Source organism: Puma concolor, chromosome A2 (genome assembly GCF_028749965.1).
Source record: "Puma concolor isolate L17-30 chromosome A2, mPumCon1.1.hap2, whole genome shotgun sequence".
Lineage (NCBI taxonomy): Eukaryota > Metazoa > Chordata > Mammalia > Carnivora > Felidae > Puma > Puma concolor.
Window position 1 is genome coordinate 46,330,062 of NC_141668.1, and position 13,708 is coordinate 46,343,769.

The 13,708-nt window shown below is 39.9% G+C and overlaps 1 protein-coding gene across 1 annotated transcript in view; it reads right to left on the reverse strand.

Annotated features, from left to right (window-relative positions):
- Positions 1-12,717, reverse strand: part of AVL9 (AVL9 cell migration associated) — a 64,804-nt gene extending 52,087 nt beyond the window's left edge. The window contains exon 1 of the mRNA XM_086692995.1: positions 12,488-12,717. Coding sequence (XP_086549121.1) covers positions 12,488-12,580 — 93 coding nt within the window. The 5' untranslated portion in view covers positions 12,581-12,717. The remainder of the gene's footprint in view (positions 1-12,487) is intronic.
- Between the last annotated feature and the right edge of the window lie 991 nt (positions 12,718-13,708).

Sequence of the window (13,708 nt, forward strand, 5' to 3'; positions counted from 1 at the left end):
ACTATGTTCTGCCTGTTGAATTGAAGGGAATGTATCTGAACGTTGGCTCTGAGGATGGGTATTTAGCAAATGTGTGTTGATTTCATCTTATAATCATGCAAGTGAAGGGCGATCTTAGTAATCACCTATTGTAAAACCCTCATTTTACAGATGAAGAAACCAAAGTTCATAAACATTAGGCAACTTGCCCCAGGTTACACATCTAATAACCACTAGGGTCAAGCTAAAACTCAGATATCTTGATTACCAGATATCTTTTGCTATTATTCAAGCAGACAGTGGTAAAAGAGAATCTATCAGAGCTCCAAGTACAAAGGAATATTAGGAATACTGCATACAATGTTCCTCTACAATGGAAGAGATAGGACAAGAATTTGTATAAAACATGGTAGAATGACGGAGACTGGTCTTTTGGATGAAATGGTACAATTAGAACACTGTTTATCTCTAGGTTATTGAAAATATATACAAAGATGATATCAAAATTTCAAAAACTATTTTCTTGCAGGAAAAAAATTAATTATTTCCTAACAAAAGATTGAAATCTATTTTAATGAACTCTACCTTAGCAATCTTTTATATTTAAATTTGTTTTTAACATTTTTATTTTTTGATTTTTAACATTTTAAAAAAGATTCCAATTTCTGGTAATGCACTATCTCCATCAGAGTCTAACAAGTTGCTAACATCACCAGCGAAAGCCATGGGGGCAGGAACAGATTTCATTAACAGCCCTGTTTGTTATTTCTTCATATACTCAATACACACTGTGACAATGAGCATCAGTTGGGTGAAGAAAATTAAGTGCAGAGGCCATATATGAAATCGAACCCAAACATAGTTTATTCAGAGATCAGACTTCTGACAATTACCTAGACCACTGCCAAAAACCAGAAATAAGAAAAGCATCTTTCAGCCTAGCCACCTGTCATAAAGCCCCTGATAATATTCCAAGGAGAAGGCTTTAGGTTTTCTTTTAAAACCTCTAAGTCATTTTATTTCAAACACAGTTCTAATATATTTATAAGATGTGGTCTCCCAGTCTATGGAAGAAAAAGAAAGTAAGAAAGCAGGGAGGAGAAGCCAAAAACTACAACGCTGTGTTTGGGTCAACACCAAGAAGTACCTGCTAATTGCTCTGTCGTCTCTCTTTCCGACTGGCTATCAAAAGCCCAACAACTGTCAGGAAGGTATGTGAGAAATAATCTATGTTAAAATAAATTGAGAATGCCACTGTACAAGTGACAGTTCCTATGAAGGCAGAATCATCCAGGCTAACTTAAATTGTGTTCAGCACGTTCTGCTTCAAAATCCATTTTAACAAGACCTATGTGAAGAAAAAAGATGGCTTAAATGAAGTCTCCATACATAGGCAAAGAGGTGCAAAGATTTCACTGCAAGGATGTTATCTGTATCACTATTCAAAATAGCAAAAAATTGGGAGTACCAAAATTTTTAAAAAGCAGAGTTAAATATTTCCACAAACTACTGTTCAGCCATTTTAAAATGTTATAATTCAGTATTTATTAATGTGGAAAGATATTAATGGCATAGACAAAAAGGTAGGCCATAAAACTTGATTACAGTATAATATGTTTTTGGGAAAAGGTATCCATATTTGTAAAAAAAAAAAAAATAACTGGAGAACTGGAGAGATATTCATCAAGGTCTTAAGAGCAGATTTCTTTAGGATATAGGATTTTATTTATTTTTTTTTTAATTTATTTTTTTTTTTAACGTTTATTTATTTTTGAGACGGACAGAGACAGAGCATGAGCAGGGGAGGGGCAGAGAGAGAGGCAGGCACAGAATCTGAAGCAGGCTCCAGGCTCTGAGCTGTCAGCACAGAGCCCGATGCGGGGCTCGAACTCACAGACCGTGAGATCATGACCTGAGCCGAAGTCAGACTCCCAACCGACCGAGCCACCCAGGTGCCCCTAGGATATAGGATTTTAAGTGATAGTTTTTTTCTGTATTTTCTGCTTTTTACTAGTGAATACATATTATCCTGATCATTAAGAAATGTTATTTTTCAAAACAACTAGGGAGTGTCTGGGTGGCTCAGTCCATTGAGCATCTGGCTCTTGATTTTGGCTGAGGTCATGATCTCACGGTTTGTGAGATCCAGCCCTGTGTCAGGCTCTGGGAAAGAGCCTGCTTCGGACTCTCTCTCTGCCCCTCTCCCACTCACACTCTCCTTCTTTCTCAAAAAATAAACTTAATACAAATAAAAAATAAAACAACTGGAATGATTTAAAAATTGCCCAAAGTACCAATTTAAATAACATCCTCTAAAAATATCCTAGACACAAACTAGGTTTTAATCTGATGGCATCTCAACCAAAGAATATAACAGGGCCAGGGGTGCTGGGCTCAGACACTTAAACATCCGACTCTTGATTTTGGCTCAGGTCATGATCTCACAGTTCTGACAGCACAGAGCCTCCTTGGGATATTCTCTCTCTCTCTCTCTCTCTCTCTCTCTCTCTCAAAAAAAAAAAAAAAAAAAAAAAGAATATAATAGGGTCAGTCTTTCTCAAAGTTATTAAGTAGGTAAAAAGTCCTCTCCCTCTATGTGTTTATCTTCTTCTTGTAGTGCCCATCCCCAGTAGACCAGAGTTCTTCTGCAGTTTTCCCTTATCTAGAAAAATCCATGATCTGCAAAGGATCTGAATTATATTATATCATGAAGGAGAAGGTTACGAAACATAAGCATTTTACTAGGGAATCAAAGACTTAAGCCAAAGAAATAGGCACAATTAGGTACCTGGGGGGAATTATAGGAGAACAAAAGAATCTTCTAGTTATTTCTAAACTTCCCTTATACAGGTTGACACCCATCTTGCGTGGCTGTGATGCCAAGGCCTAAAAGAAAACTATCCCACTGCTCTGTTAAGGTTCCAGCCTTACAAAGCCAGAGATTTTCATCATTTCAGTATATAAAAAGCATGGCTAACATTAGGAAAAAACCTCCACCAAATGAAAGTGCCAGTAGAGGGCTAGAAAATATAATCTTGTTTCAGGACAGTTTCTCTGAGTAGCTAAAAAGAATCTTTAGACATTATTCTTCCCTAACCTCTAACTCCCCAAAACATTGTTCTTTCTGTTCCAAAAGACTTCTATTCCGACAAGAATCACAAACAATACTCCATAGTCGCCACATGATCGCATCAATAGCGGGTGCCAAAACTATATGCTTGTCAGGCAGCCATGTGTCACCAAAACCTGAATGGGTCAGGACTTAACACTACCACCCTACCATAAACCAACCTCACCTATTTCCTCAGCCCAGCCCTGATTTTGCAATGCAACATTCTGCTACTACTGGAGATTTCCCCATGATCAGCCCACATGGACCAAGAGGAAAATATCCTTTTTCTCTTCAGTGCTTCATTTACTTTATTTACCTTGGAACTAGTGTAAACATGAGTTCTAGTTCTTTCATAATTCTACTTTTTAAAGTAGTATAGCCTAGTAAAACCAGTTTATTCAAGAACTTAAAATCAAGTAATAATTGCAGCTTTTTATGAGGTCACCTTGGAAAATAATGATTCTTTATTACTTTCAGTGTTAAAAAAAAGTCCAGTCTATTTACGAAAGAACCAAAAAGTTTGATATTCACTTGTTTCACTAAAAACCATGCTTATCTGACAGTTTACGTATTTACAGCCACAAATAAGGACAAAAGTCTAGAGAACACATAATCTATAATAAGTAAACGAGGTGTTCATAAATTACATCACAAAGAGTTTTTGTCCTCTTATAATTTCCCCCAGGTATTGCACGTGAGGTTTTAAGGAAGAAGAGTCTTTTGCTAAATGCGAAATTTAAAAAAATTTCAGGGTGCACCTGGCTGGCTCAGTCAGTTAGGTGTCCAACTCTTGATTTCGGCTCAGGTCATGATCTCATGGTTGGTGAATTCAGGCCTCGAGCTGACAGTGCTGCAGAGCCTGCTTGGGATTTTCTCTCTTTCTCTCCCTCTCTCTGCCCCTCTGGCAGGGTGCTCACACTCTCTCTGCCTCAAAATAAATAAATAAACTTTAAAAAATTTTTCAGGAAAAGAGTTGACATGGATAAATATTTCAAAACTACTTTAAATGTCATGGTAGTACTTTCACTTAAAGTGACCTAAATGTTAACTATATCAATAAACTATAATAATCCATCACTAGAAACTAACCTGTTAACCTACAGAATTCATTACACAAATCAAAGTGAAAAAAATGATCAAGTGATAAAATTAAAGTTTCATTTTAATTTAAATGAAGGAGTTTTTCATTTAAGATACATCTGAAGGCTTCAAAGGTGCAAAAATGTAGGAAACAAGATGAATGACCATCTTCTATGTCTAGTTTGGGGATCCTCAACACAGCTGTGTTAGAAGATGGCTTTATGGCACAAAAACAGACACTCAGATCAATGGAACAGAATAGAGAACCCAGAAATGGACCCACAAACATATGGCCAACTCATCTTTGACAAAGCAGGAAAGAATATTCAATGGAATAAAAACAGTCTCTTCAGCAAGTGGTGCTGGGAAAACTGGGCAGCGACATGCAGAAGAATGAATCTGGACTACTTTCTTACACCATATGCAAAAATAAACTCAAAATGGATGAAAGACATAAATGTAAGACAGGAAGCCATCAAAACCCTCGAGAAGAAAGCAGGCAAAAACCTCTTTGATCTTGGCCACAGTAACTTCTTACTCAACACGTCTCCAGAGGCAAGGGAAACAAAAGCAAAAATGAACTATTGAGACCTCATCAAAATAAAAAGCTTCTGCACAGCGAAGGAAACAATCAGCAAAACTAAAAGGCAACCGACAGGATGGGAGATGTTTGCAAATGACATATCAGATAAAGTGTCAGTATCCAAAATCTATAAAGAACTTATTAAACTCAATACCCCAAAAACAAATAATCCAGTGAAGAAATGCGCAAGAGACATGAATAGGCACTTCTCCAAAGATGACATCCAGAGGGCCAACCGACACATGAAAAAATGCTCAACATCACCAGGGAAATACAAATCAAAACCACAATGAGATACCACCTCACCCCTGTCAGAATGACGAACATTAACAACTCAGGCAACAACAGATGTTGGCGAGTTTGCAGAGAAAGAGGATCTCTTTTGCACTGCTGGCGGGCATGCAAGCTGGTGCAGCCACTCTGGAGAACCGTATGGAGGTTCCTCAAAAAATTAAAAATAGAACTACCCTATGATCCAGCAACTGCACTACTAGGTATTTATCTAAGGGATACAGGTATGCTGTTTCGAAGGGACACATTCACCCCAATGTTTATAGTAGCCCTATCAACAATAGCCAAAGTATGGAAAAAGCCCAAATGTGCATCGATGGATGAATAAAGAAGATGTGGTATGCATATACACACACACACACACACACACACACACACACAGGGGTATTACTCACTCGGCAATCATAAAGAATGAAACCTTGCCATTTGCAACTACATGGATGGAACTAGAGGGTATTATGCTAAGCAGAGTGAGTCAGAGAAAGACTAAATATCATATGACTGCATTCATATGAGGACTTTAAGACAGAACAGATGAACACAAGGAAGGGAAGCAAAAATGATATAAAAACAGGGAGGGAGGCAAAACCTAAGAGACTCTTAAATATGGAGAACAGAGGGCTACTGGAGGGGTTGTGGGAGGGGGGGATGGGCTAAATGGGTAAGGGGCATTAAGGAATCTACTCCTGAAATCATTGTGGCACTATATGCTAACTAACTGGGATGTAAATTTAAAAAAAATAAAAGAAATTTAAAAAATAAAAGATGGCTTTAACCTGGTGGTTCATGTGAAACTACCTGATTCCTCTATCATAGCACTACAGAACACCTTTGTAACAGAAGAGTTTACAAAGATTTAGTATATCCTCCCACGTAAAGTCATCATGCTAATTAACCCAGATGACTGCTGAAAGGCATTACTTTTACACAAAGTTTTACTTTAACTCACTGCAATCTAAAAATTACAAACTACATGGGGCGCCTGGGTGGATCAGTTGATTAAGTCCTCAGGTTATAACCTCGAGGTTCCTGAGTTCAAGCCTGGAGTTGGACTCCGTGCTGGAGGTGCAGAGCCTGCCCTCTCTCGCGCGCGCTCTCTCTCTTCAAAATAAATAAACTTAAAAAATAAATAAGTAAAATACAAATTACAAAGGACAACCAAACATGGGAATTTTCACTATGCATAACAGAAAGAAGTAATCAACAAGACCAGCAGAATTTTGAATACTTGGAAGAGCAGTTTAACAAAATACCCTCACACAGCCTAAAATAATCTGAAGTCAGAATCACAATTCAATGAGCCATGCACTTTTAATCCTTTACACCTGGAATACAGTGGCTCATTAATCCATCCTGGGGGAAATCTTACATAATTACAGTCTCTGAAACACTCAATATGCTGATTAAAGAAACAGCAGTGTCTAAAACATTCTTAAGAATTAATGCATGTAACAAACTCACTTTCCAAAACAATTGGATTTTTAAACTCTGCTTAAGAAAGCAGAGTTGTAAGACATCTAAAAAGACACTGAGAAGCACCTGGCTGACTTAGAAGAGCATGCGACTCTTGATCCCAGGTTTGTGAGTTTGAGCCCCACATTGGGTGTAGAGATTACCAAAAAAAAATAAACTTAAAAAACAAAATAAAAAAAGAATTGGAGGGGCGCCTGGGTGGCGCAGTCGGTTAAGCGTCCGACTTCAGCCGGGTCATGATCTCGCAGTCCGTGAGTTCGAGCCCCGCGTCGGGCTCTGGGCTGATAGCTCAGAGCCTGGAGCCTGTTTCCGATTCTGTGTCTCCCTCTCTCTCTGCCCCTCCCCCGTTCATGCTATGTCTCTCTCTGTCCCAAAAATAAATAAACGTTGAAAAAAAAAAAAATTAAAAAAAAAAAAAAAGAATTGGACATGTAAAAAAGATAAAAAACTAAATCAAAAGATACTGATTTGTGGAAGTGAGAAACACCCTTAAGAACTAATATAACATACTGGAAATTTTAGTACACTTTTTTATAATATTCCTCTCAAGAATTTGGCAAAACCAACATTCTTCTTGAAATTTTATAAAAACTAAGACAAAAAAAATAGGGCAGCCAAAAATGAAAAAAATATATAGTTGAACAAACTATTTTCCTATCTTTTCCAATACTATTACACATCCATTGGGCAAATTACATCTCTGACAAGTTTCATTGTTTTTGACAGAATTAACCTGTCAATTTTATCAACCAACTTAGTGGGAGAAAATTTTTCATTCATTTGTGCTGTTGTGTGAGTGCACTGGCTGTGTTAGCATGCCCTACATCCAACCTGGCTAACACCACAGAGGGTTTCCAATGAAGGTTTTTGGGATTATCCACTTATCCAACCATAACTCTCTCAAGTCCAGAAATCATAGTGTCATCTATCCAACCAACCTTCATCAGAAAAATAACAGAAAATTAACAAAAGATTAACAGTAAGCCAAAATTTTTCTGAGAAATAGTAAAAGTTCTACTAAAATTAAATGTTTGACTCTTGCAAGAGTTAGAAAATACTCTACATAAATCTAAAAATCATTTTGCTCACTGTGCATTTTGATTTTGACTAAATATAGCACTTTTTTTTTTTTTTAAAGTTTGTTTATTTTGAGAGAGAGAAAGCATCCCTCTGCACTCACAGTGGAGAGCCCAATGTAGGGCTCAAACTCACCAACAGTGAGATCATGACCTGAACTGAAATCAAGAGTCAACACTTAAGCGACGGAGGCACCTTTAAAAATAGCAAATTCTTGTTTGATTTGCAAAACCAAACAAGGTCTTCATTTTCTGCTATGAGAGGTAAGTGTAATTTTTAAAAGCTGCTTTTAGTCAGCAGTAAGAAAATAATCCATTGGGAATGCAAACTGGTTCAGCCACTGTGGAAAACACTATGGGGAAAATAGTATGGAACTTCCTCAAAAAATTAAAAATAGAACTACCACACAATCCAGTAATCACATTACTGGGTATTTACTCCAAAAATACAAAAACACTAATTTGAAAAGATATATGCACACCTATGTTTACTGCAACATTATTTACAATAGTCAAATTATGTAAGTAGCATGGATAGATGAATGAATAAAGAATATGTGGTATGTATATAGTTGATATTATTCAGCCATAAAAACGAACGAAATCTTGCCATTTGCAAACATAGATGGAGCTAGAGAGTATAATGCTAGGAGAAATAAGTCAGATTGAGAAAGACAAATACCATATGATTTCACTCATACGGAATTTAAGAATCAAAACAAAGGGAAAAAAGAGATAAACCAAGAAACAGACTCTTAACTATAGGGAACTGATGCTTACTAGAGCAGAGGTGGATGGGGGGGTGAAATAGGTGATGGGATTTCACTATATCGTGCTATATTTGACTGTATTGAATATTGTATTGTATGTTAATTATATTGGAATTAAAATAAAAAACTTAAGAAAAAATAGAAAAGAACCTATACTAGTTTTCTCATCTTTGAATGCACTGTGGCAGAATCCCTTGCATTTTCTTCCATTCTATCAGCAACCCGGACAACAGACACTACTAAACAAGTACATTTATTTAAAAATAATTGCCCTAGTCTGGGGCACCTGGGTGGCTCAGCTGGTTAAGCGTGGGACTTCAGCTCAGGTCATGATCTAGTAATTTGTGGGTCGAGCCCCAAATTGGGCTCTGTGCTGACAGTGCGGAGCTTGCCTCCTTGGGATTCTCGCTCTCCCCTCTGTTCCCCTCCCCAGCTAGCACTTTTTCTCTCAAAAAAAAAAAAAAAAAAAAAGAAAGAAAGAAAAGAAAAAAAAATTGCCCTGGTCTCTGTGAAACATCATGTAGATTAAAAAATAAATGAAAAACAAGGTGTGTAGTTTCCCTTGCTACTAAGAGCCGACAACCTAAAAGTGCTCTTATAAAAGAGATATGACTGGGGCTCCTGGGTGGCTGAGTTGGTTAAGCTTGGGTCATGATTTTACCATTCTTTGGTTGGGGCCCCAAGTTGGGCTCCACACCAACAGTTCAGAGCCTGCTCTGGACTCTCTCTCCCTCTCTCTCTGCCCCTCCCCAGCTTGCACACACTCTCTCTCAAAAATAAACATTAAAATGGGGCGCCTGGGTGGCTCAGTCGGTTAAACGTCCGACTTCGGCTCAGGTCATGATCTCATGGTTCGTGGGTTCGAGCCCCACATCGGGTTCTCTGCTCACAGCTCAGAGCCTGGAGCCTGTTTCAAATTCTGTGTCTCCCTCTCTCTCTCTGCTCCTCCCCTGATCATGCTCGTCTCTCTCTCCTTCAAAAATAAATAAAAAGATTAAAAAAAAATTAAAAAATAAAATAAACATTAAAAAAAATATATGGTTGATGATAAAGACTAGGGACATCTGGGTTTCAATGTTAGTGCTAACAGTCTCTCAATCAAAATTTCGTTAGTCTCCTCAGAACTCTCTTTTCAACTAGGGCCTGACTTTTGGGCTTCCTTGTTCTTCCCTGCATTGTCTAATTTTAGCAAGAATCCTGTCAGCTGGGTTAAGCCAGAAACCCCCCTTTACTCTTGATGTAGTAATTTTCCATCCATTGACTTCCCCGCCCCCACTCTGCTCCCTGGCTATAAACGTCTGCTTTTCCTTGATGTATTCAGAGTTGAGTCCAGTTCTATACCAAGGTCTGTTTTCCTCTATTGCAATAGTTTTTCTGAATGTTTTTATTGCATTAACTATTGTCCAGCTCTGGGTTTTCTGATATCATACTAAATTTTTTTTAAATGTTTATTTTTGAGAGGCGCCTGGGTGGCGCAGTCAGTTAAGCGTCCGACTTCAGCCAGGTCACGATCTCGCAGTCTGTGAGTTCGAGCCCCGCGTCGGGCTCTGGGCTGATGGCTCAGAGCCTGGAGCCTGTTTCCGATTCTGTGTCTCCCTCTCTCTCTGCCCCTCGCCCGTTCATGCTCTGTCTCTCTCTGTCCCAAAAATAAATAAACGTTGAAAAAAAAAATTTTAATGTTTATTTTTGAGACAGAGAGCGCGAGCATGCCAGCACATGAGTGGGGAGGGGCAGAGAGAGAGGGGGACAGAGGATCCCAAGCAGGCTCTGTGCTAACGAGAGAGAGCCAGACTAACGCGGGGCTCAAACTCATAAACCGTGAAATCATGACCCGAGCTGAAGCCCGATGCTTAACAAACTGAACCACCCAGGTGCCCTAAGTATTCTTAAGTTGCTTAACCTTTCCGGGTTTCAGTAAACTTAAGGGAGACGGGAGTAGAATGATCTCCAGGGACCCTTGCCAGGTCTAAAATTCTCATGAAGAAATCTGGTAGAGGAAAAAATGTTACAGAAAAATTAAGTGATTTGGAATTGCTGGAGGTCATGAAGCTGTGAGGCCAGGATGTCATCCAGGTCTCCTGATTTCCAGCACAGTGTTCATTTAACAAAAACCAGCTGCCACTACCTTAATGCTACAACCAAAAGCCTAATGAATCCAGTGAAATGCCAAGGCACCTAGTGTGCCACTTCAGCCCAAAGTGCCTCCTTCATGTCATAATCTGTTGTCCAGTTTCCTTCAATTTCTAAAGAGCATTACATTTGTTTCCTAAAATAAATCATTTTTCCTTTCTGGGAGTACAACTGATATTACTTTTGACAATAAAACTGGTATAAAACATAATTAATCTTGAATTTATAGGACAGCAAAAAATTAAAAGATTCTATTCTTTCTCCTACCAATATTCCCTTTTTATTTTTAAAAGTCCCATTCAGTCTGGCTTGGGGTGCCTGGGTGTCTCAGTCGGTTAAGCATCCAACTTGAGCTCAGGTCATGATTTCACAGTTTGTGAGTTTGAGCCCCACATCGGGCTCTGTGCTGACAGCTCAGAGCCTGGAACCTGCTTTGGATTCTGTGTCTCCACCTCTCTCTGCCCCTCCCATGCTCATGCCCTGTCTCTCAATAATAAACGTTAAAAAAATTTTTTTTAAATAAATAAAAATAAAAAAATCTTTAAGAAACAAATGAGCAAGGTATAAAAGACACAAACCTTTTAAAAAAACACTCTCTTAACTATAGGGAACTGGTGGTTACCAGAGGTAGGTGGGAGGGGACGGGTGAAACAGGTGAAGGGGATTAAGATTATACCTATAGTGAGGAGCACTGAGTAGAGAATTGTTGAATCATTGTATTGTACCTCTGAAACTAATATAACACTATGTCAAACTGGAATTAAAATTTGAAAAAGCATTAAAAGTCCAATGAACAGTTTGCATGCCATGGTACAATCTCAAATATCCATCCTTTTACTTGTAAATACACAGCCACGTTAAAAAAAAAAAAAACAAAAAACAAAACTTATGCTGCCTGGAATTTTTTTAACACCACACTAAATAAGGCCACACCCTCGTTGGTATCTTTCTATGCTTTTCCCTGAGAGATAAAGAATACCTTAAAGTCAAGCAGTCGTTAGAACACATACAAACACAACCATCTTTTCACTCCAATTTCATCATCCTCTAACAAATTTAAATTTTGCCAGTAAGTCTTTCAAAATGTTACATTTTCTGTGAAACCCAAGAAACGAAATGCTACATTACCTAGGCGTAGCAGTCAGTAGTTTTAATACTTCAAGCATTTCAATTTCCTGTTCACTAGCACATTATGACATCATTGCCTTCCAGTATTTGGGCTCATTAAATAATTCTGCTTCTATTTTGTTCCCCTGACTCCAAAACATATACTGCAAACGTTCCATTGTTCCTATTCACTATTTCAGTGAAGCTTAAAAATAATTTTATATTTGCACATTTCTTTGCTAGATAAATACACTTTCTCTTACTGCAACTGAACTAGAAAGGTCAATCTCTCACCAAAAGGCAAGATTTGGACAAGATCAAATAGCAAAAGCAAGGCCCAATGGGAAGCGGGGGAGGAGTCAATACACCACCCAAACACGACGGATTCTAGGGCTTCCACAGATAAACAAAGAAGTGGATTTTCCCACGCCGCCGCCTGCTTCAAACAACCCGAGGCATTTGCGTGGAAGCCCACCGAGTTCATTACCTTGAAGACGCAGTCCAAGTGCTGAATTTTTCTAAAGCCTCCCATAATGGGTGTACATCCAGAAAGTCAATGGAGGCAGAAATGAATGAGGAACTGAGTGGGGTTGACCTTCGATTCCTTCCTCCCACTCCACCAAAGAACCTAAACACCTACCACCCCAACATACCAACACGTAGCTCCTCGACTGCTCAAAACACAATTTTCAGGGCAGGAGAAATAGGGAGTGTGGGGGATGGGTTTCACGTGGGACAAAGTGCTAGAGCAGGAATGGTATCAAGATCAGATGGGCCGAGGGCGCTTAAGGCAGCACGGAGGCGGGCTGAGGGAAGTGGGCGCCGGCTGAGCGCGACCGCACGAACCGCGGGGGGGGGGGGGCGCGGATTCAGGCCCCTTCCTCACCTGGCAGCCCTTCTTGTGATGAAAGCCAACCACCACGATGTGCAGTACAGGCCCCCGGGGGGCGCCATCGCCTCCCCGCCCGGACTTCTCCATGGGCGGCCGCCGCGGGCCCGCAAGACGACGACTTCAACCGCCAAGGGCGGCGGGCCAGGCGACCCCGCGGTCCCGAGGAGGACTGCGAGCGGTGGACTTCAGGTGTCAGCAGGGGCGCCGCATGAGGGCCGCGCAGTGGCCCGGAGGAGGCCGAAGCTCCTGCAGCTGCGCGCCGCCCCCAGGGCCGGGGCCGCGCTTCCCTCATCCGCTTCCGCTGCTTCCGGGCTGTCACCTGACGCGGCCGCCGCCGGCGAGGCAGGGCGGGGCAGGACCCTGAGGGAACCTGACGGGGCGGGGCCTGGTGCGGGGTGGGGGTGGGGCCCGAGGTTGGGGGCGGGGCTTGCGGGGTTATCCGGCTCTTCTATCCCCTACTGCTTGCGTTTGATCTTAACCCACTTTCTCCTCCTTTGCCCTCTCTTCTTCTTAAAGTCTCCGCCCTTTCCCTCTTTCCTTGGCTTTCCTCCTTTTTCACTATCTTTTTTTGTTTTCTCTCCATTATCCAATTCCTTCGTTCATTTCCTTCCCCTCTCTGGGATAACAGGGAGGCATATTAGTGGGACTCTATACCTGTGCATTTTACCTTTAAATTACTTGCTCACCCAGGGTTTTTCTTTTGTTTCGTTATATATTTTTTTTCTCTTTATTATGTAGGGGAGTTTGGAAGCCTTTTAAAGCCTGAAGTAAGAGATCCTCGACAATAGAGGAAGTTTATAGGGAGACCTGTAAATGATTATTCCAGTACCGATATTTTAAAAAATACATATTATTTTCATTCTTTTTCTGGGTTTAGTACTCTGGTCAGTACAAAATATATATCATCTATTGTCACCAGGATTCTTAATTTCCTTACTGACTGTATTGTACTACTTCAATTTTATTTTTAAAAACTAAAGGATAGGTAGGGGCCTACTTCAAATAGAATTTGAGATTACTGCAATAATTGGCTGTGAAGTTTATCATTATTCGTGCATATCCCTTAGTTTAGACAACGTTGGCAGTTGATATTTTACACTCCTGACCTTGTAATTTAAGAACTTGCATTCTAATTGAAGTAAAGCTGAGAAAAACAGTAGGCTTCCTGTAATTAAGTTATTTTTCTATGATTCAGTACAAGTGTTTTAATGCTAA